This window comes from Chiloscyllium punctatum, chromosome 1 (assembly GCF_047496795.1).
Source record: "Chiloscyllium punctatum isolate Juve2018m chromosome 1, sChiPun1.3, whole genome shotgun sequence".
Lineage (NCBI taxonomy): Eukaryota > Metazoa > Chordata > Chondrichthyes > Orectolobiformes > Hemiscylliidae > Chiloscyllium > Chiloscyllium punctatum.
In genome coordinates, this window is record NC_092739.1 from 6,390,575 (window position 1) to 6,417,750 (window position 27,176).

The 27,176-nt window shown below is 40.3% G+C and overlaps 1 protein-coding gene across 1 annotated transcript in view; it reads left to right on the forward strand.

Annotated features, from left to right (window-relative positions):
• The first annotated feature begins 4,420 nt into the window (after positions 1 to 4,420).
• sh3d19 (SH3 domain containing 19) overlaps positions 4,421 to 27,176 on the forward strand; it is a 142,147-nt gene continuing 119,391 nt past the window's right edge. Inside the window, exon 1 of the mRNA XM_072558039.1 lies at positions 4,421 to 4,967. Coding sequence (XP_072414140.1) covers positions 4,838 to 4,967 — 130 coding nt within the window. The 5' untranslated portion in view covers positions 4,421 to 4,837. The remainder of the gene's footprint in view (positions 4,968 to 27,176) is intronic.

Consider the following 27,176-nt stretch of genomic DNA (forward strand, 5'->3'; position numbering starts at 1 on the left):
TCTACTTTGGATTCCAGCATCTGCAGTTTATTTTGTCTCTGTTTCAGGAGGATGGCATAGCTCTGTGGAATATGAATTTGGAAATCTTTCTGCAACCTCTACTATTAGCTAGCATCAGCAAGCCAGCTTATGTCGCCATGGTGCAGGATGAGATAGGGCTGCCTGAATCCAGCCTTCTAGACATTGCAGATGCCTTGAAGGGCGATAAGTAGCTCAATCTCCTCAATAGGTGCATGCTGCACCTCTTGGAGAAGCACCTCACAGAAGGTCTAGAATTGAAGAAAAGCACAGACAGGTAGTAAAGGAATACACAGCTTGTGCTGTCCTTCTGACAAAAATGTTCACAACCAACCACGATCAAACAGAACAATAGTTTAATTTATGACTTGCCCAATCAAGTCAAAATTATTGATGATTGAAAAATAACTCAATCCCATAGTCATGAAAGTGGCGGTAGATGTGTATGGAAATTCTCCTGAAATAGACAAAAAAAAAGAGAAAAAGATTTTTAAAAATATCACAGACTGGAATCCAAGGTAGACAAGCAGGAGGCTGGAAAAACACAGCAAGCCAGGCATCACCAGGTGGTGGAGAAGTCAACATTTGAGGTGTAATCCTTCTTCAGGACTGGAGAGCTGAAGAAGGGCTCCACCTGAAGCATTGCCTTCACCTCCTGAAGCTGCCTGGCTTGTTGTGCTCTTCCAGCCTCCTGCTTGTTTACTTCACAATTTTTAATGTTTCATCCCAAAACTCTTCCACCTGGTGCTTAATATTGATACCAATATCACAATTCACTTGGGTTATCATTTTCTAAAATAAATTAAGAGGCCTTATCAGATACGATATTTCCTTCTAAAGCCATGACATTTAATGCTATTTCCTCCGTTGTTGATCTGAGGATAATCCACACCTTTTATTTTATGTGACCTGGAGTAAGGTATATAACTCTATTGCTGCTTATATTCATTGTGACACGCTTTTTGAACATAACCAAAATGCAAGTCTGTTTATAAACTACTTGCATCACTCCAGTGACCAGTGACTGTCCCATGATGCCTCCAATGAAATTTCCTGCCTAATCAATCTGAGATATGTATACCACTTTTGTTGAAAGTATATTTCTGTAATATGTACATTCTCTGCTCAGCCTCAACCCATACTAACAAAATGCTGATCTATTATGTTGGTCACCTTCAGCCTTGATTTCTCCAAACGTTTCCTGCTGAACTTCTAAGTAGTAATCTTCACAAATAGCAACAAATATCTTGTCCAAGTCTGATCTTCTCACAGTCTCCTTGCCAACCACAATTGGACCCTTTCAACTGACACATTAATTTTATGTTTCAGACTGATGATATTTCCTAGGTTTCTGATTAAAGATTATTGACCTGAAACATACTGTTTCCCTCTCCACTGGTGCTGTTAGATCTTTGAATGTTTTAGATATCCAGCATCTGCAATATTTTACCCTGGAACACATCACTTTTTATTACTAAAAGTTTTGGGTGGCACGGTGAGTCAGTGGTTAACACTGCTGCCTCACAGCACCAGGGACCCAGGTTCAATTCCAGTGACTGTCTATGTGAGGTTTGCACATTCTCCCAGTGTCTGCGTGGGTTTCCTCCCCCAGTCCAAAGGTGTGCAGGTGAGCTGAATTGGCCATGCTAAAATTTCCCATAGTATTCAGGAATGTGTAGGTTAGCTGCATTAGTCAGGGGGAAATTTAGGGTAGGGGAATGGGTCTGGGTGGGTTACTCTTTGGATGGTTGGTGTGGACTTATTGGGCCGAAGGGCCTGTGTTTCCATACTGTAGTGGTTCTAATTCTAACAATCTACCCTGGATCTTGCTATTCCTCTCCCTGCATTCCCATTCAATATGCAATTTTCTCTGTCAGCTCTCACCTCCTTTGCACCCCTACTGTTCTCATCATTTTTTTTGATACTAGGTCTTCTCCATATTTTCCCCATACTCTAAAGTATACCCCCCAAGTCCTCTCCTTCACACTTACTCCTTCAATCATTCAGCACAGCATCCTTCTTCATTGATGCTTATTTTGTTATTTGCAATTTGTTGGATACTTTGTTGTATTGTAAGTCCAAGAAGTTATGAACTTGAGAGAAGTTTAGTTATCAGTGCATGATATTCATTTAAAACAGCAACACTTTCTTTGCATGTGAGTACAGTGAAATGCAGCAACACTACTATCACAGTAATAAAATGTTGTTGTAACTTTTCTCCTTGAGAACAAAAAATTATCCCAGATTTTGTGGTCAGTAGTAGAGCTAGTTACCATTCACTGCACTGTCAGCTGTCCACAGTTTCTCTGCAGGCTTTAACGTTTCCAAGCATTCAGTCCAATGTGACACCCTCTACCATGGATATGTGACATATGTGAGCAGGGCACAGGATAGTCAAGGATTGTTAATTTATCAGATTGAAGAATCATCACTAAACTATGCAGATATTGAACCAGAAAATTAAGGGTGGGAAGGAAAGATGGAATCAACAGAGGGAAATGTGACAGACTGAAGTGAGAAAAATATAAAAGTAAAATACTGTAGATACTGGAGTTATGAAATAAAAACAAAAAAAGTGCAGGAGAAACTCAGCAGGTCTGGCAGCATCTGTGGAGAAAGAAACAAGGTTAACATTTTAAGCCTGATGCGTCTTCATAACAAATTTACAGCATTCATTAAATTCTAAGAGAACGAAGTTTCACACATATACAATTTTCAGGGCAGGAAAAGCTGTTTAGTGGAAATAATGACCAATCCTGTCACATTCCAATTCTGGCCCATTGCATAACCCAATTTTCATTGCTCCACTATTGGCAGTTATGCTTTCAGTTTCCTAGGCTCCCGGTTCAAACATTCTTCCCTAAACATCCTCACTCTTTCCCTTTAACATGCTCCTTGAAGTTTTGATTATCTGCCCTAATAACTCTGCTGGTTAAAGTCAGAACTCAAACTCCTCAAAGGAAAATGGTTCCAATTGAAGCACCTGGTAGCATGGTCCTCTTTCTATTTATGTGTTTAGGTTCCCTTGGGTTGGTGATGTCATTTCCTCTGGTGACACAATTTCCTGTCCTTTTTCTCAAGGGTGGTAAATAGTAAATAAACATTCACCCTCCCAAAAAAAACAGAAAAAGACATTACCACAGGAAATGACATCACGACAAGAAATGGCATCACCAACTCAAGGAAACCTAAACACATAAATAGAAAGTAGGCCATGCTGTCAGTGCTTCATCCTGAGGCTCACTGATAATGTTCCCTAGTATGGTGTCAAAATGTCTGAAAATGAACCTTCCAGCTCAGTGAGCAAACCTACATCCATATTTTACTACATTAAATGTTGTATATAAATGCAAGCTGCTGTTGTTGTTGATGTTGAACAAATACCAAGTGTCAGTGGTTGAAACAAAGACTGTATCAACATTTAAAGTTAGGTAGAGGTTTGAAGGTAAGGGGGAATAATGAGATATGGGAACAAACCAGACATGTGATTAGGAGTTTTTTATATTTTTGTTCATGGGATGTGGTCTAGATCTTGTTACATATGGATATGACTGATTCAGGAGGAGACATGAACAGTGCTCAATGTTGTGCAACTGTCAGCTAACAGCCTCACTTTTAATTTATGGTAGAGGGAATGCCATTGCCAAAGCAGCTGAAAATGGTTTGGACTGGCACTACCGTGAGGAGCTCCTGCAGTGGCATCCTGAGGCTGAGATGATTGATCACCAACAAAAACTGCAATCTTTTTGTGCTATGTATGACACCAAACAGGGTTGAGCTTTCCCCCTGGATTCCCATTCACTCCAGTTTGTTAGGACCCTAACACTCAGTCAACTACTGCCTTGATGGCAAGGATAGTCTCCCTCACCTCACCTATGGACTGCAGCTCTTTTGTCCATGTTTGAAACAAAGCAAGGTCAGTCGCTAAGCATTTGTGAGTAGGTTATTCCTTTGCAAATGACGTTTGATGACACTGGTGGCACCCTTTCCATCACTTTGCTGATGATCAAGACCTGATGGGGCATCATTTGGCCAGGTTGGGTTTGTCCTACTGTTTGTGTACAGGACATACCTGTGCAATTCCCCACGTTTCTGGGTAGATGCTTGTGTTGTAGTTGCACTGGAATAAATGGGCTGGTGGTGTGGTTACAAATCTTACTGAGCACAAATCTTCAGTACTATTGCTGCAGTGTTGTCCAGGGTCCACAGTCTTTGCACTGCACCTGAGAAAGGTATCTTCAGTCTTATTTTTTTTTCAATAAACTACAGTGAACTGAACTGATTGAAGCCTGGAATCTGCCAGGCTTGAACCTCAGGATGAGGCTGAGACAGCTCACTCACAGGGATGTGTGCACCATTTTTACACGCCAGTTTATCCATCGCTTGCAAAGGTGTTACACGCTCCAACCCGTTCTGAGTCACTGTAACCACAAACGTGTTACTTAATTCACAGGTAAACACACTTATTTTTTTTTTAAGAAAAGGTGTGTTCAGGTCCGAATCAAAGGCAAGTCTCTGCCTTTGGGAAAGTGACACTTCCTCGCGGACTGTCAACACTCAGGGTTGGATTGAGAGAGAGAGAAAAAAGGCCAGCTGCAAGAGCTACCGCCACCTTTTGTTGTCTCTTGGCCATGGAGTTTCCTGTGGGCAGAGGAATATTTCGGAAGTTGCTGAGAAGGTAGCTATTTCCTCCGGTGTGCTGTGTGGAAGGTGGAGGTGGAAGCTGCGGGCTCTCTCTCACTCACTCACTCACTCTCACACACACACACTGTGCTGTGTTGGCAGCACTGACTCCCCTCTGCACACTAATCCATTCCGTATGATGATGGCGGAAGCCTGGTTTGAGGAGGAAGAGGAGGAGGAGGAGGTGCGAGGGGCGATCGACAGGGACCCCGGCTCCAGGCACAACTCGGTGGCTCCTGCCCGGCGGCTGGGCAACACGTCCTCAGGTAAACCCCCCCCCCCCCCAAGCAAAGCGTCTCTCTCGGTGCACGGCTCTCTCCCTTCTTTCTGCTCAAATCACCGGGAAATGAAGAGCTCTCCCAGATGTTATCCGCCAACCGCTGAGTTACCTCTCCCTCTTTATTGGAAAGCTCCTGTCACTCCCCTCCCCAAGACCGTACAAGTTCTCGGTGAATTTAGGGCCCCGTTTAATCATCGGTGTCTTAAACAGCGGGAGGGGGACCCGGGTCGTGTACCAAATGCAGCAAAATCTCCCCCCTCCCCAGAATTACACCATCTCCACGCCGCCCCAATTGACAAGTGGCGAGCACTTTGTGGCTTTGGCATTGAGGGGGGAGAGAGTGTTAGTTTGGGAGGGATTGCAAGACAGGACAACGAATTGAGTCATGGGGCGGGGGAACCAGCCAGAAAAAAAAAGATCAAAGGTGACTCATCAGTTTGTAACTCCGCTTTGATCCCGAGGTTCAGATTTCCTCTTTTGAGTTTATAGCCATTATTTAGTATCAGTTTGTGTCGTTGCACTGTGATGATTGTGAGTGGAATTATCAATTTGTGAGGGATTTGTTGCAGGTCATTTAATCGACACAGGTCCAAGGTGGGACTTGAACTCTGATCTTCTGAGCCAGAGGTAGGGGCACTGCCGCTGCCCAGCGGAGGTTCATTGCGGACTTGTGCAATCGGGGTCCACTGCTAATTCCAGGGAATTGATAGGCCAGTGCACGTCTGTCCCACCTCCCCATCCCAATCACTGTATACAGTATTTTCATAATATACTGACTTTCATGAGCAATGTGTCCTCCAATCCTTTGTCTGCGTTTCAAGTCTTTGTGTGAGCCAGCATAAAATCAAAAATCACATGACACCGGTTATAGTCCAACAGGTTTATTTTTGAAACTGCAGGCTTTTGGAGCCCCTGCTCCTTCCTCAGGCAGCTAGTGAGAGAGAATACATTGGACGCAGAATTTATAAATAAAGGATCAAAGGGTCATACAACTAATGTGAATGTATTGAACAAACCTAGATGGCTTTCATACGTCTTTCATCACTTTGAGTGGAAGTACGGGTTTCTATTGACTAATATGTAAACCCTGTCCCAAGATAACTTCAGGTTTTCTCAGAATAAAGGTGACATCTTCGGTCAAACGATACATTTTAGGAGTGAGGTCATGGTTCAAGTCTGTTTGTATCTCATCCTGGAATCAGACTGGTTTTATTTCCAAAGTAGGAATTTATAAAATGCCATATTGACCGACTGTCTACAAAGTGTGTGCTTTTTGAACAAATCAGAATGTACCTGCAAATATAAATTCACCCCATGGATTTATGTGTGTGGGAGAGAGTGTGGGTGGGTGTGTGTGTGTGCTTGAGAGGGAGGGAGTGTATGTGTGTAAGAATATGTGTGCTTGAGAGAGTGTGTGAGGGGGTATATGTGTGTGAGAGTGTATGTGTGTATACGAGAGAGGGTCTGTATGAGTGTGTGTTTGAGAGAGAGTGTGAGGGAGTAAATGCATGTGAGAGAGGATCTGCACATAGGCACACACACCCCCATACACACACCCTCTCTTTTTTTCTCTCTCTCTCTCACACACACGCACATATATATTATGGAGTGAATTTTCATTTGCAGATACATTCTATTTTGTCCAAACAACACTGACTCTGTGGACAGTCAGTCAATGTGGCATTTTATAAATTCCTACTTTGAAAATAAAACCAGTCTGACTCCAGGATGAAATACAAACAGACTTGAACCATGACCTCACTCCTAAAATGCATCGTCTGACCGAAGATGTCACCTTTATTCTGAGAAAGCCTGAAATTATCTTGGAACAGGGTTTACACTGCACCTCCATTCTAACTGATTAAAGATTTAATAGCCACCTAGATTTGTTCAATACATTCTCATCAGTCATATGACCCTTTGATCTATAACTTATAAATTCTCTGTCCGATGTATTCTCTATCACCAGCTGTGTGAGGAGGGAGCAGGGGCTCCGAACGGTTGTGATTTCAAGTAAACCTGTTGGACTATAACCCCCGATGTTGTAATTTTTTACTTTGTCCACCCCAGTCCAACACCAGCACGTCCACACCTTAGCCGGGATAGTGATTGAAAACAGTTAGGAAGACAACACATTTGAGCACAATATTGTAAAGTTCTGTGCTACCAAGTGACTACAGTTTGTATCAGAAATTACTGGATAACTATCAGCCAACTCAGCACTGTTGAACTGGGATGTTAACAGATGTGCATACATTCCTAATCACGTAACTGAATTGTATATTGTTTTCAGACACATGCATTTACCTCATTCCAAAAAGGTCAAAGTATTGAAAAAAAAATGATAATCAACTCTTGAATTCTCAGTCAGTTTGGCTGCAACTTTGGCACTTAACTCAGCTACATAAAACCTTGCTGCAGTGTAAATCCAGTACTGTGCAACAGTAGGAGGTTAATGTACTCATTGGTAAATCAGGCAAACTGGACACTATTCACATTACCTAATGGTTTACACTCACCTGACTGTTAGCATTCAAAGAAAGATTGTTTGAGGTCATTTGCTACATCCCAACTCTCTCTGGTGTTTCTGCAATATGATTATTTTGTCACCTGTGTTCCTCCTTACCATCATCCATTCTGGCCACTCTTCATGTGTACAGATTGTATCTGCAAAAGGGGCAAGACTCAGAATTCAGTCATCTCCTTAACGTACCTCCTCATTGTACTTTCCATGTGGGCCATTTTATGGAAATAAGAACAGTAGTCCAAGCAGATTTCCATCCTTTTCTCCTCCCCTAATGCAGCAACATTGGCCAATTGTAGCTCTCTACCTGTTGCCCTGAGAATTACTGACGTGAGGTCATATGCTTTAATACAGATCGGAACAAATACAAAACTTCTTGGATTGCATTGCTCAGTACTCGTACTTTAACTTAAGATCATTAAGAGAGCTCTCCAAAGGAACCTATTTGTTATCATTTAAAAAGTAGGCCACTTCACCTATGCTTTACTATTCAATATGATTGTGATCTTCCTCAATTCCACTTTCCAGTTCGATGTCCATCCCTTCATTGCTTGGTATCAAAATAGATCAGGCTCTATCCCAAATGTAATAAATTATTGAGCATCCACACCCTTATGAGAGAGAGAATTCTAAAGAGTCACAGCCTTTTGAGCGAAGAAGTTCTAAATGACTGAGATTATGACTCTTAGTTCTAATCCCAGACAGGGGAAACATTCTCCAAGCATCTATCCTGTCAAATCCCTTAAGAATTTTACATGTTTAATTGAGATCACTGGTCGTGCTTCCAAACTCCAGGGAATAAAGGCTTGGACTATCCAACCTTTCCTCATAGGGCAGTCTCCTGATCCCAGAAACCAGAAATTGAACCGTCATTGCATTGTCTCAAAGACAAGTACATCCACTATTCAGTAAGGAGACTGAAACTGTATGTGTTCTTACCAAGACCCTATGTAATTCAATAGCCATTTCACTCTTAAACTCCAATTCTTTTATTTGTTATTGAATTAGTGAATGTAGTTAATGAATAATTATTAAACTTTCTGACCTCGAACTCTTCTCATTTTATTATCCAACTGAAATTTGTTTCTTTCAACTTAATAATGCTACAGGTTTCTTCTGTTATCTTTCATTTATGTTTCCCTAACAAGACCCATCAAAATGGTGAAAAATTAAGTTAAAAGATGTTACATTTGTACTGATCCTACTTAATGAGCTGTATTATCAGAATAAACTGCAGTGTTAGCTCATATTGAGATAAAGTTCTACAGGCACTATCCCTAAGCAAATATTACCAGGCCTGGTTCATCAGAAGGAGCATCCAAACTCTAACTGCACCAAGGTCAATGGAATCAGTGGAAATAAGAGCAAAACAGAGACCAGTTGTAGAACTCAAATTGGCAAAAATTTGTAATTAAACATAGGATTTCTGGTCTGAAGTAGAAACAGAATATCCTGGGAATGCTCAGCAAGTCTGGTAGAAACAGTTAACCTTTCAATTAATGTTTTATCAAATAGTCCAGTGATTCTGATTTTAATTTCAGGTTTCCAGCATCTTTATCATCTGTGCTATTTTGCTTTTGATCGTTCTGGTTGTTGGTTTAATACATAGCACATTTAAAATTGATTTATAAAGGAGTTTATATCACTGAGATTTTGTCATGTAAATTAACAATCTGTGATGTGCATCTTGACATATTTAATCTATTTTGAGGATATCTGATCTCTGAGGAATGGCAACTCAGGACAGGACTTATACACTTAGTGGTAAGGTCCAAGGGAGTGTTGCTGAACAAAGAGACCTTGGAGTGCAGGTTCATAGTTCATTGAAAGTGGAGTTGCAGGTAGGTAGGATAGTGAAGGTGGTGTTTGGTATGCTTGCCTTTATTGGTCAGGGCATAGAGTGTTGGAGTTGAGAGGTCATGTTGCAGTTGTATAGGACATTGGGTAGGCCACATTTGGAATATTGTTTGCAGTTCTGGGTCTCCTTCCTATCGGAAAGATGTTGTGAAACTTGAAAGGGTTCAGAAAAGATTTACAAGGATGTTGCTGGGGTTGGAGGATTTGAGCTATATGGAGAGGCTGAATAGGTTGGGGCTGTTTTCCCTGGAGCGTCGGAGGCTGAAGGGTGACATTAGAGGTGTATAAAATCGTGAGGGGCACGGATAAGGTACAGGTAGTTCTGGGATAATGCACATACTGGCAGCACAATTCCAATCATAGAATCCTTACTGTGTGGAAACAGAACATTGGACCCAACAAGTCAACATTGACCCTCTGAACAGTATCCCACCAAGATCTATTACTTTACATTATCCCTGACTAATGTACCTAACCTACACATCCCTGAATACTATCGGCAATTTAGCGTGGCCAATTCACCTAACCTGCACATCTTTGGACTGTGGGAGCACCCATAGTGAAACCCACACCGACACAGGGAGAATGTGCAAACTTCACACAGACAGTCGCCCGAAGCTGGAATCGAACCTGGGTCCCTGGTCCAGTGATGCAGCAGTGCTAACCACTGAGCCACCATGCCCAGATTTGCTTATTATGTCGCTGAGGAATTAAGGAACAAAATTTTCGAGAATGCTTACCTCTATTTGCAATAGCGCGTTTTCAGCAGTGATTGTTTTGCGTGCTTCGTTCTGTGCATGTCCCAATGTCAGTTGCCAACAGAGTAGCTTACTGTGAGATGTACTGTACAGAGAGCAGCTTTCTGAGAGAGATACACTACTCCTAGATTCTCCCTTATTTTGAAACCCTTATTTTGAAAAAAATGAAGGGGCATAGTGACAATAATGTTAGCAAGAAGTGTCCTGGTGGTAAGCGCAAAAGAAAGGCTATAACACTGGAAGAGAAGCTAGATGTTACAAAGGGTTTTGAGCGTAAGGACAGAATATATGATTTAGCTCACTTAATAGGAATGAGAGAGTCTACGTTATGCACCAGGATGACCCTCTGTCCCTGCATTAACAATATTTTTTAAATGTACTGTTTTAAATTTACATTTGTTTATTAAATAAGTATGATTTAAACCTTCACTCAGGCTGTCCTATACTTTGTGTTAGACATTTGGGTGAGTCTTACGCGATTGTGAGTGATATTTTTTGCTGGTCTGCCCCAACCCCACTTTTCCCAGAGGCTCCATTATTTCCATTTAACGATTTTCTATGAAGCGAGGTTTCACTGAATGCAACTACGGCGTTATAGGAGAACTACCTGCAAATAGACGAGGTCTTTTGCCTAGAGTGGGGGAGTCCAAAACTACAAGGCATGGGTTTGAGGTGAGAGGGGAAAGATTTAAAAAGGACCTGGGGAGCAATTTTTTCACGCAGAGGGTGGTGCGTGTCTGGAATGAGCTGTCAGAGGAAGTGGTGGAGGCTGGTACAATTACAACATTTAAAAGGCACCTGGATGGGTATATGCATAGGACGGGATTAGAGGGATATGGGCCAAGTGCTGGCAAGTGGGACGAGATTAATCTAGGATATCTGGTCGGCATAGATGATTTAAATGAAGGGTCTTTTTCTGTGCTGTACATCTCTATGACTGTATAACTGTGATAAATCGTGCAAGTGAAACTTGAGCAGTTTATATCCTCATGCGTATTGCCTATAATTTATTTCTAAGACACATCTCAAATCCTTAATACCTCCCTGAAAGTTTATCATTGTGATCTATAACTCATGATGACAAAGATGACAGTAAAATGAAATACTTTACATTATTGAGGAAGGTGAGGCAGGAGGTAATGGTTTTAGTTTGAAATATTTACAGTTTTACAAATATAACACTGTGTCTTCTACAATGTGTACTGTATTTGTTATTTGCCTACTTAAGGTGAAGCATGGCCGTGAGGTGCAATATGCCTAAATCTTCAATCACTGTTGACTTAATTACCCTTTAATCTGTATCATACTGCCATTGGTTTAATTAGCAGCTAACAGTTAAACAGCTTACATCACTCATGGTTCATAAGGTATGTAACACTTTCCTTCAACTATGCAAATTTGGTTCTTGTACCAGCTGTTGATTGTAACTTGCATTGCTTCTTTTACTTGACCTCATACTTTTTTCAATATGAACATTATGCAGCATATTGCCTCCACTAGCTATTTCTCTGCTTATACCATCACCTCTGAAATAGGCTCCATTATTAACCTTCTCCTCCTTCAGTTTTATATGCTACTGTATTGTTGAAAACATCGACTATACAATGCACCATTTCCTTTAACAGCAACAGCCTGCAATTGTATTGCTTCTGGAATATAGTACAGTGTCCTGAAGCATTGTGCAACACTGCAATGGGGAATAGCTAAAATAAATCAAAAAACTGTGGATGCTGGAAGTCTGAAACTAAAACCGGGTCATTGGACTCAAAACATCAACTCTGCTTTCTCTCCACTGATGCTACCAGACATGCTGAGTTTCTCCAGCCATTTATTTTTTGGCAAAGTTGGTTAGCTGAGATAATCACAAGCAAAATGGAAGTGTATTCCGAAGACAGGAGGTGTTGATAACGCAGAAGGGCTTTGGGAGGAAGTTTAAAAGCACACAGAAAAGATGGCTGACAAACTGTTGCTGTGTTGAAAACAAGGGGCCAGTGTTAGAAGACTGAAGGAGGAGGTCTGAGGACATAGAGTTGGAAGAGGATTTGTAAACGCTTTCAAGGATTTTAAATTCTCTGATGTGGGTGGACCTACAATGAGCTGCTGATGGCTGCTATGACTGGATTACAGAGAGGCGAGCAAGTGCTGTTGTTATTCTGTACCAACAATAAGTTGGACTGAAGGATCTGTTTCCATGCTGTATGACTCTATAAGCGGTGTAACTACAGTTCATGGAGGTATGATGTAAGTTCAGATCAAGCTCCAGGGTTTAGGGTGAGTTGTGTGTATTGTGCTGCTTAAACATTCTGTTACCTTCTGTTTATCTTAGTTTAACACTCAACTAATGACTAACCTCCTTAGGAGAAAGTAGAGTCCATGTCGGCTTACACCCTCATACTTTATCTCCAATGTTTCTACAACTCACAACTATGCCACTCACTATTGTTGGTTGCTTGTTCCGTCATGATGTTTTAGTTTTCTAGAATACTACTGCTTCTTTAGTTCTAATGTATTATTAGTGAGTTTTGAGAAGATTTGTATTTTTTAAAAATGGGCCATGCCACCAGTACTTCATCTGGAGGCTCATTGATGATGTTGCTTATTAGGGTGACGAAACATCTGAAAATGAACCTTCCAGCTCAGCAAGCAAACCTACATCTGACATATTATATCCCCCTCTGCCTTCTCTTTTCTTCTCTGTTCAACTTACTCTGTTTTCTATTGTTCAATTTAAAGTGCCACAGAAGATAAATACAGAAGTATATATTTTGAAAACTGTTTTCCTTATCTTGCTTCTTTTGTAAGAATATTGATACCAAACTTGACACCAAATAAGGCTGCATTGTAAACCATTGATAGCATTTGCCCAAGTTTAAACATGCATATTGTTTTTATGTTGTATGTGTCTATAGAATCTGTTGCGATCCCTGTGTAGACAGAGTAAAATACATGTGTATTTACATTTCCTGTGATTGGTGAGAAGAATCACACAATAAGATTTCAAATTTTATGACAATCACTGCAACAAACATAGTCCAAAACAAGTTGTCTAACAGCCATCCAGTAGGTAACCTATCTAGAGAAAGGATCCCCATTTAATTTAATGACTGGAAATCCTCCCCAGCTTTTTACTAGACTGGCTCCCTTGGAAATTTTGTTCTCTAGGAACTAGTCTGAAGCTATTCTCACCTACCAGTGGCTTTATTCCTTTTTACTTCTTTAGCTGGGGTAACTTCTATTCCCCAAATTGACTTTCACACCGAGGGTTCCCCTGGGAATTCCTCCCTTTAGCCAAAGCTAGGCAAATTCTTTGAACCTCATGTAAATCTTCCAAAACTTGGTCCTTTTAATTCTGTGAGGAATTCTCACCCATGTTCTGTGAGGTGGACAATAGAGATTAGCTGCCTCTAATTCACTGCTCTCCGGGTCTCAGATTCTTGCAGATTCTCTATCTCTGAAGTTCAGGCACCTCTTGGGAAACCCACAGCTTAATTGTACAATGGCTTCCTATGTACAATTTGTTGCTAAAGCCCATCCCTATAGCAAGCTGAATCATATGGACCATGTATTTCAGAGTGGACTAATTAACTAACCATTCAGCTCCCAACTTCATTCTATCTATTCTAACCTGAAGTTCAGTAGATGATTAAATGAGAATGTTCTTTACTGCCATTTTCTTTGCCTTCTGTTATGTGTTACAAATGATCACACTTCTTCCTTAGTGCAGTCTGCACAATTTTACAGTATCCTTGATTATCCTTAATTAGTTCAGAGTCAATAACTATGTCAATAGAAACACTGTTGACTGTCCCTGTGATTTTGAAACTTGATAAGTTGTAAGATAATAATTGAGATGAAATCCTGTTACGATTTTTCACTAGTGGCTTCAGCATTTTCTTCTGTTTTTAGAATCTTGTATTACACTATCAATAGGATGTTAACTTAGAAACACAGTTTCTCAACCACTTTGTTCTGGTCTAAATTTTGAATCTCCATTTTTTTGTTTTCTTTAATGCCCAGGTCAGTAAGGAAAGTGTCAGTCACTTAAGAACTGAATCTTTCCTTTCTCTTCACTACTTTAAGAATTTCCTGAAGGTCAATCAAACAATGCTGGTACTCATTTCTAGCGTGTTCAAACATTAATTCCAATTCTTCACCTTACTCTGCATGAACTTTGCTCAATCCTTCCCTCACAACAACAACAACTTTGAAGTTCTGAAATTTTAATTTACATTCCAGAAATTCAATTTTCATGGTCGTTCCATAGTACTGATATAAGTTAGAATTAAGTCATGTTATTTTAAAACTGTCTTCCTATGTTTTTTCATCAGCTGGGAGTGTTGCTCTGTAGTCTGCTTTGACCTTGGTGTCGGGTTTTGCCTTGTGTCTTAATTCAGACAGTTTCAGTTAGTTTCTGAGAGTTTATAATCCATAGTCTGAGGTTTCAGTGTCTTTTTTTAAGAGTAGGAGTACATTTGATTACAGATTTCTTTACATTTCTTGATGTATTTGTTGCATTTTCAATTATAACCTGGACTTGTCTGACCTTGTTGGAGATGGCAGCACTTAATCTCCAGTGAGGTCATTTCCTAGAAGATGGCAACTTGACACAAGGTCCACAGTGAGAGCATCAAACATTAAATAGAATTTTAAATTAATGTTAATGTATTGAAGTGGCTAAATGACTTGCATGGTATGGTTGATCAAAATATCCCTAAATACTATTCCTTCTTGCGTCCTACCCATGAAGCAAGAAACCAACTAAATATTCTAAAGAGTTAGAGGTCACGTTGATTGCTGATTGTGATGGGGCACAGTGAGTTTGGACCATAGTAAAACTGTGGAGGATTTACAGTCATTTTAAAAGTTAAATGGGGGCTTCTTTCCGTCGAGAACAGCCCACAGAGTAGCCTTTAGACATCTTGTTTTTACTACGTGTCTTATCGCCGTCAGCAATTGACGTGATCTGCATCTCTGAGAATATTCAGTTGTTCGGTTGCTTCATGGCAAAAGTTGTGGCAACCTCACTTGTGCGTAGGGGGTGGCACAGTAGCTCAATGGTTAGCACTGCTGCATGGCACCAGGTTTGATTCCCTCAGCCTATTGTTTGTGTGGAGTTAGTACATTCTCCCCGTGTTGGCATGGGCTTCCTCCGGGTGCTCCTTCCACACAGTCCAAAGATTTGCAGGTTGGGTGGATTGGTCATGCTAAATTGCCCATAGTGTCCAGACATGTGTAGATTAGCCATGGGGAATGCAGGGTTACAAAGATAGGGTAGGGGGCGTGGGATGTTCAGAGGGTTTTTGTGGACTTTTTTGGCCTGCTTCCACGCTGTAGGGATTCTATTTTATAAATATAAAATACTTTTAATCCGTGATGTTTTGATTCCTACCAAAGCAAATACAGTTGAAGGTCCTGGTTTGTCACTAGTGCCACCCATTTGTCTAACTTTTCCTGTCGTAATGCCATACATGCTGACAGATGTTATCACTTTGTGTTTAAATTCCAGCAATCTGCCTTCGCATAGCTTCACTTCTGGCAAAACTAGCAAGGAGTTTGAATCATATTTACCCTGTGTATGCTCAACTGACTTCTGAAAAGCCAAGTGCCTTCTCATTTCTGCTGTTCCCCTTGTTGTAACTAAGTGATTTATTCCTGATCATTTCTCATATCTCTCCATTTCCTGTGGCTTGCAAGTATAGTTTTGTTGCCATCTGTGTGTTTGCAGGATAGTTTGTAACATTCAGATATTACAGCATTGTCTTGTCTTAGAAGGTTTATGGTCTTTTAGTGGAAACTTATTCTAAAAGGGATGCTGTATTTCAATTCTTCTCTAAACATCTCTGTAAGGGTTTTGTAAATCTTGCTCAAGCTGCATCGCTATATACCACTGAAATACCATGTATTTTTCCCGAGAAAATTCCACAAATATCTGATTATGTGTCTTCCTCAGATTTCTAAATGTCTGCCTGTAACTTTCTAGCATTAACTCTTGACCTAGAGCACAGTAGTCTTATCCACATCACAGTCTATGGCTTGTTCACCTGAAAATACTTCATAACAAAATTGTCCAAATTTCTCCGTACTGTATAACTTTGTAGGAATGTAGTCAAACATACTGAATTTAGATAAACAGACTGAATTTAGATAATAAATAAATATTCCTTGCCAAATCAAACACATGAATTGAAGCTAACTCATTGTCATATCCTTCTGCTACTCCTTGTTCGCAAAATTTGAAGTCTTTCGATATCCACTTCAAAATTTTGCAATTTAAGCTTTTCCTATTTGAAATTTTTCCTTTTTCTCTTTGAAACACAAAGTATTTCTGCTGTTTTGTTCTTTGGAATTTGAATTCAAGCATTTTGTTCCATTTTCTCTTGCTTTCTCAAATTCCATTTGCTTCATTTACAACCAAATCCTCACCAAGTCAATCTGAGTGCCATCTTCTTCAAAGATTTCTGCCTCTTTTAAGTCTGTTTGCAACTTCTCTGCTCTCACCTTTCACATTAACTTTTGTTAACTGTTGCATGACGCCCAATTATGTGAGGAATGTTTCCATGGTGGGTGTAACTACATTATCTTTTCGATGATGGCACATGCATCATAGTACAATGAAGGGTATGTAGGCCAGTCTGACCTTAGAGTAGAATAAAAGGCCGGCATAATATCACGGGTCGAAGGGCCTGTACTGTGCTGTACTGTTCTATGTTCTGTGATGAGTATCACAAAAATCACTTCTTTTGTTTAAACTCTAGAAAATCCCAATGACTTTTGGTCTGTGGATTCAGAATCCCCAATTTGTTGTTTCTGGTTAAGTTTTAAAGTTAAGTTGTTTTATAAAAAAGTCTTAATTTGAATTTTGGGTGACTGAACAGAAAGATCACACAACAAGATTTTAAGTTTTAAGACTTTGTGTGGTAAACAAACTAAAACCAACATTGCCTAAGTACAATTCAACAGGGACTTCCTATGCTAAATTACAGAAGAGCTCTCCTTTAACATTTTTTAAAAAAACGACTGGAAAAATCCTCCACAGTTATATTTTACGCAGTCCCTGACATGAACACTTAATTCTCCAGGAACGTGTCCAAACTTGCTTCCTTTTTAGTTTTGCAACTGGCTATTTTCCAATCTCCAAAAGGACTTTAACAATGATTGTTACAGTGAGAATTTCTCCCTCCTGCTTCAGTTTAAGTCTTCACTGACATGGTGTCTTCAATAATGAGAGCACAAGCTCTCCCTCCATACTCTGTGTGGTAAGCAATTTACTCAAGTTGGTTTTATTTCTGCTGATTCAGAAATTGGAAATATGTGCTTGAAAGATTAAGGGCTCTCTCAGGAGAACCTGCAAGTTGATGCTAAAATGGTTTCCTGTGGGCTGTTCCTAAATCACAATTCCATAGCAACTTGAATCATGTGGCAACATGAATGATCCGTCCAGATAGAAAAACTGTAAGACCTTTAGACCCCCAACTTTCTCTAGAAATTAAATGGACAGTTTAATGTGTAACTCTTCCCAAAAACCAGGCTTTCCTAACATCTCCCTGTGACACTTGGAGATAATCCATCTGTCCAAAGTCAGTACAGGAATTGTTAGTGGCTTACGGGTGTAAATATCTTGCACCTTCCTTTTGTTAAAACACTCCTCTCTCTCCCCCAAGCTATCCAAATATCTTGTAGCAGGATTCAGAGCATGTCACTTGATTCATTCATTCCTTCATTTGACCCTAAATTAAAGAGAGTTTCAAAAACATCTTATCAATTTACTATTTCTAACAGAATAAATCCAATTATCCAACTATTGCTCCACATCAAGATGTAACCTTCATCGCATATTTTGATCCTGACTCTTCATAAATTACTAAGGAAAGCTCAAGGTCTTTATAGGTTGCTAGTCACACTCATTATCCTAGATGGTCATTACATCCTGATAACAGTTAATGTGAATAAAACCCATAAATGAGAAAGTTACAACAAAATGTTAAGCACCAATTTGTTCATCGTCTAGTGTCATCTTTTTCCCCCTTTCTGTTCAAATTTCTTATCACCATCTTGGGCCCATTTTATTGTCCAAAAAAAAACAAGTAGCACAAATCACACATGCTACACTTCCAGCAGAAGCGACATAGCATGGTCATGTGTGTTGTACTCAAACACACAAATATTGAAGCGTTCTGGAAAATAATAACAAAACATTTCTTTATTTGTAACCACAATACAAATTCACAAGCAATTTGTAAGTAGAGGGAAGACAAAATTGTACTTGTGAGAGATTAAACTCAATCCAAAATCAACATACCTTGCACCCATCCTATGAGAGCCATCATGTATGGAGTTCCCTGATAAAATAAGATGGGAAGGCATTATAATTGTGAGGTTTCTGTTGTACCACTTGGAGTCTTGAGCACATTACTACCAATCTTGGTGCTTTATAAAGGAAGGAAACCATGTTAAAGGTCTATCATTTAAATTTTTAAGAAAACAATAAAATGTCAGATGAATTGATGTTTAGAAGTTGATCCAGCTTTGCTGTCCTTACTTATGTGAAACCATTAAATTCAGCCACTGTAGTACTGCTTATCTGTACTTCTCTGTTATCTCTACTGTGCTATTGACCTCATTAATTGTAATGTTTCACAAAGGTGATCACATAAGTAGCTGAAGCATGTGGACTGGAAGATTCTAGACTAGATCTCCTGATGGTGATGATTCTATTAATCCAAGGTGGCCCATTATTGCCTCAATTTACTTGAAAGAAAATAGGCTAGGGGCGGGCAAAATCCATTAGAAGTGGCACCTACATTCCCCATCGATTGATCTCTGCTGGAAATGTGTGTCCATGTCAGCTGAAGACAAGATGGAGTTTTGTAAGGAAATGTTGGGCATCATCGATAAAGTCTGTCTGATTGAGATACTAGATGCTAGTCGGTGTCAGTGAAGCCATTCTGCATCAAGTGAACTTTTAAATTGATCAGGAAAGCCAACAAGATAGAGTGAAAGTGCAATTCAAAAGCGTTTGTGAACGTCAGCAGGGCCCCTCCTTTATAGATTGCTTTTTACTAACAAATTATTCTCTTTGAAGCAGTGCACATAGTACCCTTTGTACTTGGTGACTCACTTCCAAGCATATTTCACATTTTTTTATACTTTGAAGCAGTGCACTGGTAGTTGGAACATGTAAGTCATCATGTATCAAGGGGCAGATAGAATAGTATTTTGTTAGCAGAGCATTAGCAAAAAGCGAATAACTACAGTGAGTACTGTACTTCAGTCACAATTTCTTGTTCCTCTAATGGCTCAGTGAGAGATGAAGGGTTGTGGTGGATGAACCCTCGGATATTCTCGGGTTACAAAAGGTGAGGAAGCAAACCAGGTACTCGTTCGTAATTGTTGTCCGGTCATTCATGTTGGAGAGGTGTGCAGGTGAATATCATGAGGTCAGAATTGGGTTCTATTAAGTCTCCATTATAGCATGTTAGAGACAAAAAACTGCAGATGCTGGAATCCAAATTAGACAAGGAGGAGACTGGAGGAATACAGCATCAGGAGATGGAGAAGTCGACATTTTGGATGTAACCCTCCTACAGGAAATGGTCTGTTGGCATTCATTGACATGGAGAATGTGTATGAGGGGTTAAAAGCTCACCCACTGGTGAGGAAACAGCAGCCCACCAGGATGGGATCCTTAAAAGTAAAAATATACTGTTCCTGTCACTATCAGTTTGACTTGGAGTCTCAGTGCGGGAGATGTTTGAATTCAGAGAAGGATGATTCAGGCTGACAATAGAACCAGTATTGAGGCTGGTATTGATAATAATTTTCCTTCTTAGCAGGTGAAAGATATTTGCAACATAATTTTATGAAGAGAGCTTTATATAGAACTGTATATCTGAGAGCTGAACACTTATTGTCTGGTTCCAGTCTTAATATAAGCAAACTGACAAAGATGAGGATTCCAAGAAAAAGACTAGTATTAACTTATTATTTCAGCTTCTCGGAAGCTGAATTGCTTAATCATGTGTTTTTATTTTACTGGCAATATAACGAATTTGTCACAAAGTTTGACCAAAAAAAATGTTGATGGAATCAATAGTGACTGGAAGGCGAAAGTTGCTGGCATCCCATCAAACATGTGGTGCTTAACTACAAACAGTGTTTGTCTGCTAATTGAGTGTCCATTAACAGTGACGATCATGATGACAGAAAGCAATTAGCTGGTGTGATCAACAATATAAAAGTGAAACCTTGTTTGCTTTTCAAAAAAAGGTTATATATTTTAAAAATCAATTTGGATTGAAAATGTTTTCTCCCTGATGGCTGTGGTGCATGACAGAAAGTTTCAGTGTGCTCTGAGGAGTAATAAGTCACCGGACATGGTCAATGCAAACATTTGTTTTGTTGGGGAGATAACTAAACATTGGCCTGGAATTCACTGAAGGGGAATGTGTTACGATGAGTGCCGAGAGTTGGATATTCTTCCCTTGTTTTTAAGCAAAATGTAGTTTTAGGCTGCAAGTTGCTGGAAATGAGAGTTGATCTTGTTGTGGTGTAGCCTGTTCAATGGGCTATCTGAAATAGTCTGTCTGCTTAATCAGTTGCACTTAGTGATAGAGGAAAATAACAGAGCACACAGTGAATAAGAACGAAGGTGAATTCAAGTCAAACCAGGGTCAGAAAAGAGAATTAAAGAGGCAAGTATTGGATTAAGGATGGAGAAGGACAAAATGGAGAAACAAATCTTAAATGTAAGAAATCTCTACAAGCAACTATGTGTAGGAATGAAGCTCAGGAGAAGTGCAGGGCATAAATTACATAATTGAAAGTGTCATTGCATCATGAAAGACCTGTCCTAACTTGCTACAGTAAGTTCAGTTCATATTTATAGTGCTATTGGAGCCGTTTATTGACATTCATGGGAGTTCTGGCTGTGAGATCTCAGTTTATTAGCCTAATAGATGAGTTATGTTCTTCATTTACCAGTTCTCACAATTCACAATCCAGAACATATCCCTTCCTCACCTGAAATTCTGCATTTTTTTTGTCCTCTGCATTAATAATACAGCACACCTTCAACTCGCCCTTATTCTGTCAGCATCAATGGCCCAGTGTGTGACACCATTTCAAGCTGTTGGTCAGATATCCAGAAATCAAAAAGAAAATATTTTAATGTGAAAACAAGTCGGCTTTTGCTCCTTTTTTACAACTTGACTTTTGTACCATTTTAATTTACTATTGCTTAAAGGGAATACACCTGAAGTATATAGGAAAGGCCTGGTTTGCTTGGTGTTCTCTTTGAATTCAGCTGCAATTAAGCTAAAAGGTAAAAATAAGTCTGGTGTGAAGATTTCATATATTATTGGAGGCAAGCGAATTATAATTTTTGTTAGTTAAAATGACATTTCCTCATTTGTCCCATTTTATATTACCTCTAACAACTCTTTCAGATTTTTCTTTGGTTGCTGTTAATTTTTCATGTCAGCGTTAATCAGTTGCAAAATATAACCAGGTATTACTTGAGACAATCAGAGTTGGGAGGAGTGCATTGGTTTTACCAATTAATTCTTATGGATAACTGAAGTCATGGAAAACTGAAGTGATAAATTTTTCATTCAATAACCACCTTCAAAATGCGACACTAGAACAAATGAAAATGATATGGGAATGAAAACACCTGTGTTTGTTCATTGCATAGCTGACCATCTATAACTGAGGTGCTACATTATCACTGTATCTTGGATGGTGTTAACCCATAACCTTCAGAGCCAGTACATTCCATATGGACTGTGCCAGGACTGAATGGTTAGAGTCACATCTGCAGACATTATCTTCATTTTAATGCCTTGTGTGTTCAGTGATTGATTGTCCAATAAACTCTGTGAAAAACATATATTCCGTTGTAGTCAATTTTAAATAGACGGTGTCTCAGTGACTGATGAAAGGCTTTTGCCTGAAACATCGATTTTCCTGCTCCTCATATGCTGCCTGACCTGCTGTGCTTTTCCAGCACCACTCTAATCTTGACTATGCTTTGATCTTGTCAATGTAATCTAAAAGGTTAACGTGAACATGTAAGTAAGAGTTTATCTTTATATGCCTTATATAAGTAAGAGTTTAGGTGCAGTCTTGACCTGCATCAATGCTCAGAATGCGAGGGGGTAGCTGGTGAATCTGCGATTGAAAGGTCCCCAATTCTCATGAACTTATAACTGACCCCTCATAGAGAAGTCATTGCCATTTGTAAAATAGAGGGATATAGTAGGAGCTTGAGGGCCAATGTGTGATTGGTGAAGTAGCCACTGGTTAGGAAAGTAAATGCTGGCAGGCAGGGAGTCATTGCAAAGCATTTACCAGGGCTCCAGAGCCGAGTTGGAGGGTTGGATCTGGTATAAGGTGGGGGGGAGGGGAGATGAGGAAGGAAGCTGGTGAAGTCAACATTGATCCTGCGTACTTGGAGGGTCCCAAGGCGGAAGATGCGGTGTTCTTCCTCCGGGCGTTGGGTGGTTAGGGTTTGACGATGGAGGAGGCCCAGGAGCTGTGTGTCCTTGGGGGTGTGGGAGGGGGAATTGAAGTGTTCAGTCACAGGGAGATGGGGTTGGTTGGTGCGGGTGTCCCAGGGATGTTCCCTGAAACAGTCTGCAAGGTGAGGGCCGGGGGGTGGGGGATGATGGTTTCTGTCCTTGTTGCGTTCAGAGGAGTGGGTTTTAAGGGCAGTGGTGCAGGAAGTGGAGGAGATGTGCCGGAGGGCAGTGACCACATGGGAGGGGAAATTGCGGTCTTTGAAGGAACATTACTCATTACCTTCCCATGCTGTAGAATCTGTGTTTCAGGTGGTGACATCGAAGCATGTATCAGTTACCTTATGCCTGTTGTATCAATTTAAATGTTGTTGGTCTGGGAGACTTGGTTTCCTTGTGAGTTGCGGCTTTAAGTTTGGAGAATTAATAATTATTGTAGCAATTGATAAATCCTTCAAATTCGACTTCTGTCTGAGTTCAAAAACCCTGTACCTCACCTCAAATGCTAACACTATTATTGCAACGTGGCTACATCACCTAATAAGTGATTTTGCGAGAAAGGAACAGTAAATTGTGGAAATCAACAAGAAGGCCTCAATCTCAAGTAGAGTCCTCAAAAAAACAATTTTGATCCCTTGCCTGAATATAGACAGTATTTACTGTGTTTAAATAAAATGTAACATCTGCTGACATCGAAAGACTCCTGCAATATTTACCCATCTCTCTTCGACCCAACCAGAGGAGCAGATCGTGTTGGTTGCAAGTGAATGAGTAACAGGTGAAAAGAACAGCGAGGGGTAAAACAGCATGTGGAACACAGCAACCAAAAAAACGGGAAAGGAATAGCATGGTCTTTGCCATTAACTGCATGCTTTGAGCAGTTTGCAGGCCTGAACCAGGCTGAACAGTGGTCAAACTGACACTACAGCAGTTTGCAAGGTTTCACACCACATTGAGACTGGCTACAAAGCCTTGATGGAGCAGGGCAGTTCTCTTCTACATTTTGGGAGCTTCTGCAGAAGAAATCGTCAAACAAGGGAGCAATGAATAACCAGTGACATATGATTAAGTAGTTAAAACATTTGATGCCTACTTTAGTCACAGATTGGTTGAGTGGGTAATGCTGAAGATGTCCACCTAGCTTTCTGGGAGAGAATGTTGATTCATATATTAATGATTTGTAATGATTGGCATCAAAATGCGTATCAGTGAATTTAAAGGACAATTAATACAAGAGCAAATCATTTTGGGGTCTTATTCAAATCATTGTTGAGTTTTTTGCTGTTGAGAGATGACATTTTATGTTTTCCTTTTTAATGGGTGTGGACAATGCTAGCAAGACTATCATTAGTTGTCCATCTCTAACTGTCATTGAACTAAATGGCTTGCTCAGCATCACAGAAGACAGTTAAGAGACAACCACGTTACTGTGGATCTGGAGACACGTAAAGGTGACCTGGGGGCTGGGTCTATGTGAATCCAGTCACTTTTGCACTAAATCTCCATTTTTTTCAAACTTGATATTGCTGAAGGTCTTTCAGTTGACCATGCAGGGGAGGTTACTAAACAGTAACTTGAGGAGACACTTGGTCATTCTTTTGCCAAGAAGTCTAACTCCATGCGATTCATCAAACCCTGAAGTAAAAATGTGGCTGCACTGAAATGTGGGAAGAAGACATATTGGTCACAGTAACCCAGTGTTAGGAAAGGGCAGCACAAGGGTGAGGATGGTCCTGGTAAAACTGCAGACAGTCACCGTCATAAAAGGGTGGGTTATTTTAAAGCAGTTTGGCTCAGCCAGAAGCTAACGTTTCATGTTTTTAAAAAGGTCTCTGAAGGTTAACTGTCTAAGAATTTTTCCATTTGAGAGATGGTATATATGGGTGAGATTAAGGGCTGAGCCAGAAGTTATTGGAGCACAGGGATTTTGGTCAATGGGTATCAAACTTGTTTTGAGCTGGAGTTTTGGTTCTTCAGAATGGAGAGCTGCAGGAGCAGTATAATCCTCGGCCTCTGCAACTTCGAGTCATTGTACAAATAACTGCCATACTTCAACCTAAAGAGAGGAGACCTACCGAAATCTTGAATGTAATCTTGAACCAGGTGGTTCGCTTTAAAGTGGTAAAACTTGGACAGATTTCTTACACAACTTACACAAGGGAAGAATGGGAAGCCAAGGGAAGGCTCAAGAGTTCACAGGTGAAATTCCACAGTTGTTCAGAATAATCCGAACATGGTTTAGAACATCACATCCTGAAGCAAAGTCTGTGTGTTTGGTCACACTGAGAAAAGTTCCTCACCATTTCTTTCAGGAGGTCAGGCAGGGAGTTGACGAAATGTTAGAATATTGAGCTGCCTTACCTGTGGTACACCTACAAGCTGGTGTTGAGCAATATTTGCAGTACCAAGTTCAAATCTCTGGGCATCTTGCACATTTGAATAAATTTGTTGAAATGAAACTCATCCAGTATTGCCTGTGGATGAGAGTTTGGCAAAACTTCGTAATCATTGATCTGAAACTGGTACCAACAGGAAGAAGCTCAAGAAAGAAACCGTTTGGCCAGCTACAAAAGAGAGCTAAAAGTAGAGGAGTTGGAGGGTGAAGTTACAAGTGCAGACAAAGTGAAAGAAAGAGGCCCACAAAATTTTCTTGTGAGGAAGCAAAGCAGATCTCCGACAGGCAGAGGTTGGTCTTTCTGTTTGGGAGAAAAGTCAACAAACTCTGGGGTGCATCCAAGCTCGATGAAAAATCCTGAAACAGGAAAGCCTCTGTGGCGAGCTTGGACATGCCAAAGAGAAGGTGTTTTTCCAAAAGAAGCCAAACCGTGAAACAAGGTTTTATTGATTGTTTGGTTGAAAAAATATCTCTGGTAATCTGCACCATCAGGACTGGTGAGCCATGGGGGAGAAAGAGAGTTCATTAAAGTGTCCCTCGTTGATAATGATTGAATCTATGAAACTTTAAAGTGATTGCTATCATCGAGTAGGACTCCTGATTTATCTAGTACACATAAAAAGAATTTGACAGAAATGTGCAGCTCTGTAATACCATACATACTGAAGGAGAATATTCACTCATGTCAATTAAATTTACCTAAATTAACTTAAATTTTTGATGTATTATTTGCCTGTTAATTTATATTTAACTTGTATTGGTAATGATGACAATTAAAGTAGAACACACAATAAGTGATTCATTTGGGAGTCATTTGGTAAATGTTGATGTTATGGTTTCTAGTCTCTCCGTGGGGTTCAAAACAAGCTGGTTTAACAGAAACACTAAACAAGTCAGAAGTTGCACTGTTTGAATTTTTCTCTCAGGCTGCATTCAAAGTTAGTGGCAGACTGGAAGGTGCAGAGTGGAAAGATTGTTTACTGCAGGCCTTTTTCATCTGCAAAGCCATGAATTCCTGATTGTAACAATTTCAGTCAATGGAGCCCTTTTTTTCAAAAAAAAGAGATGACACTGCTTTTTCTCCCGGTGGATGTTCTCATTGAAACGTCTTAAAACAAGTTGGAATGGATTTACAAGTTCCTGCTGTTAATCTAGTCAGAAGAATGGAATGAAAGAATTTGTGCATGAAACCACATCAGGCATGAGTTTAGAGCTCATCCAAAAATATATGAAGGAAATGGTGACCTTCTTTGTGAATTGGCTTGTTTACAGTGTACCAACGTAAACAGTCTTTCTGCTCACAAAGCATATTGTCACTTCAGCACAGTATGTGAAAGCAGTAGGGAGGGTTGTGATTTAAACTGAGGCCTGAGCCACAGGCTAGATCATAAACAGCTGTGCTCATGTTGACTTCAGTGAAGTTAACTCAGCTTGAGCTTGCGGCACTGACCTTCTGCTCTTCTGTGTGAGCTTTGGTGCTTCATATTGATAGTCAGCTCAGACGATTGCTATCACCACTGAGCCCACTCCTGTACTCCCCCCAAATGCATCTTCCAGCAGGAGTTGCTCGATAATGATCAGGAATGAAACCTCGGAATTGAGGCTTTACTGGAATAAATCTGATCATGATCTAGTTTACAGGCGCAGAGCTTCAGGAAAATGTCTAATGCAGATGGTCTCCCCACTGAGCTTAGTTACATTGACAGAGACTGGCGATCAAGCATATGATTAACTGGCTTTCTTACCAGGCAGTAAAACATAGTACTTTTGTTTAGATCCATGGTGCGAAGATAAACAGAAATCATCAGTTCTGTAAGATGGGTCACTCGACCCCAAACCATTAACTCTGATTTCTTGCCACAGATGCTGCCAGACCTGCTGAGCTGTTCCAGCAACTTCTGTTTTTGAAACTCATTTGAAGTGGCGGCATGGTGGCTCAGTGGTTAGCACTGTTGCCTCACAGCATCAGGGGCCTGGGTTCAATTCCAGCTTCGGGCAACTGTCTGTGTGGAGTTTGCACATTCTCCTCGTGTCTGTGTGGATTTCCCCCGGGTGCTCCGGCTTCCTCCCACAGTCACAAAGATGTGCAGGTTAGGTGAATTGGCCATGCTAAATTTCCCATAGTGTTCAGAGATGTATAGGTTAG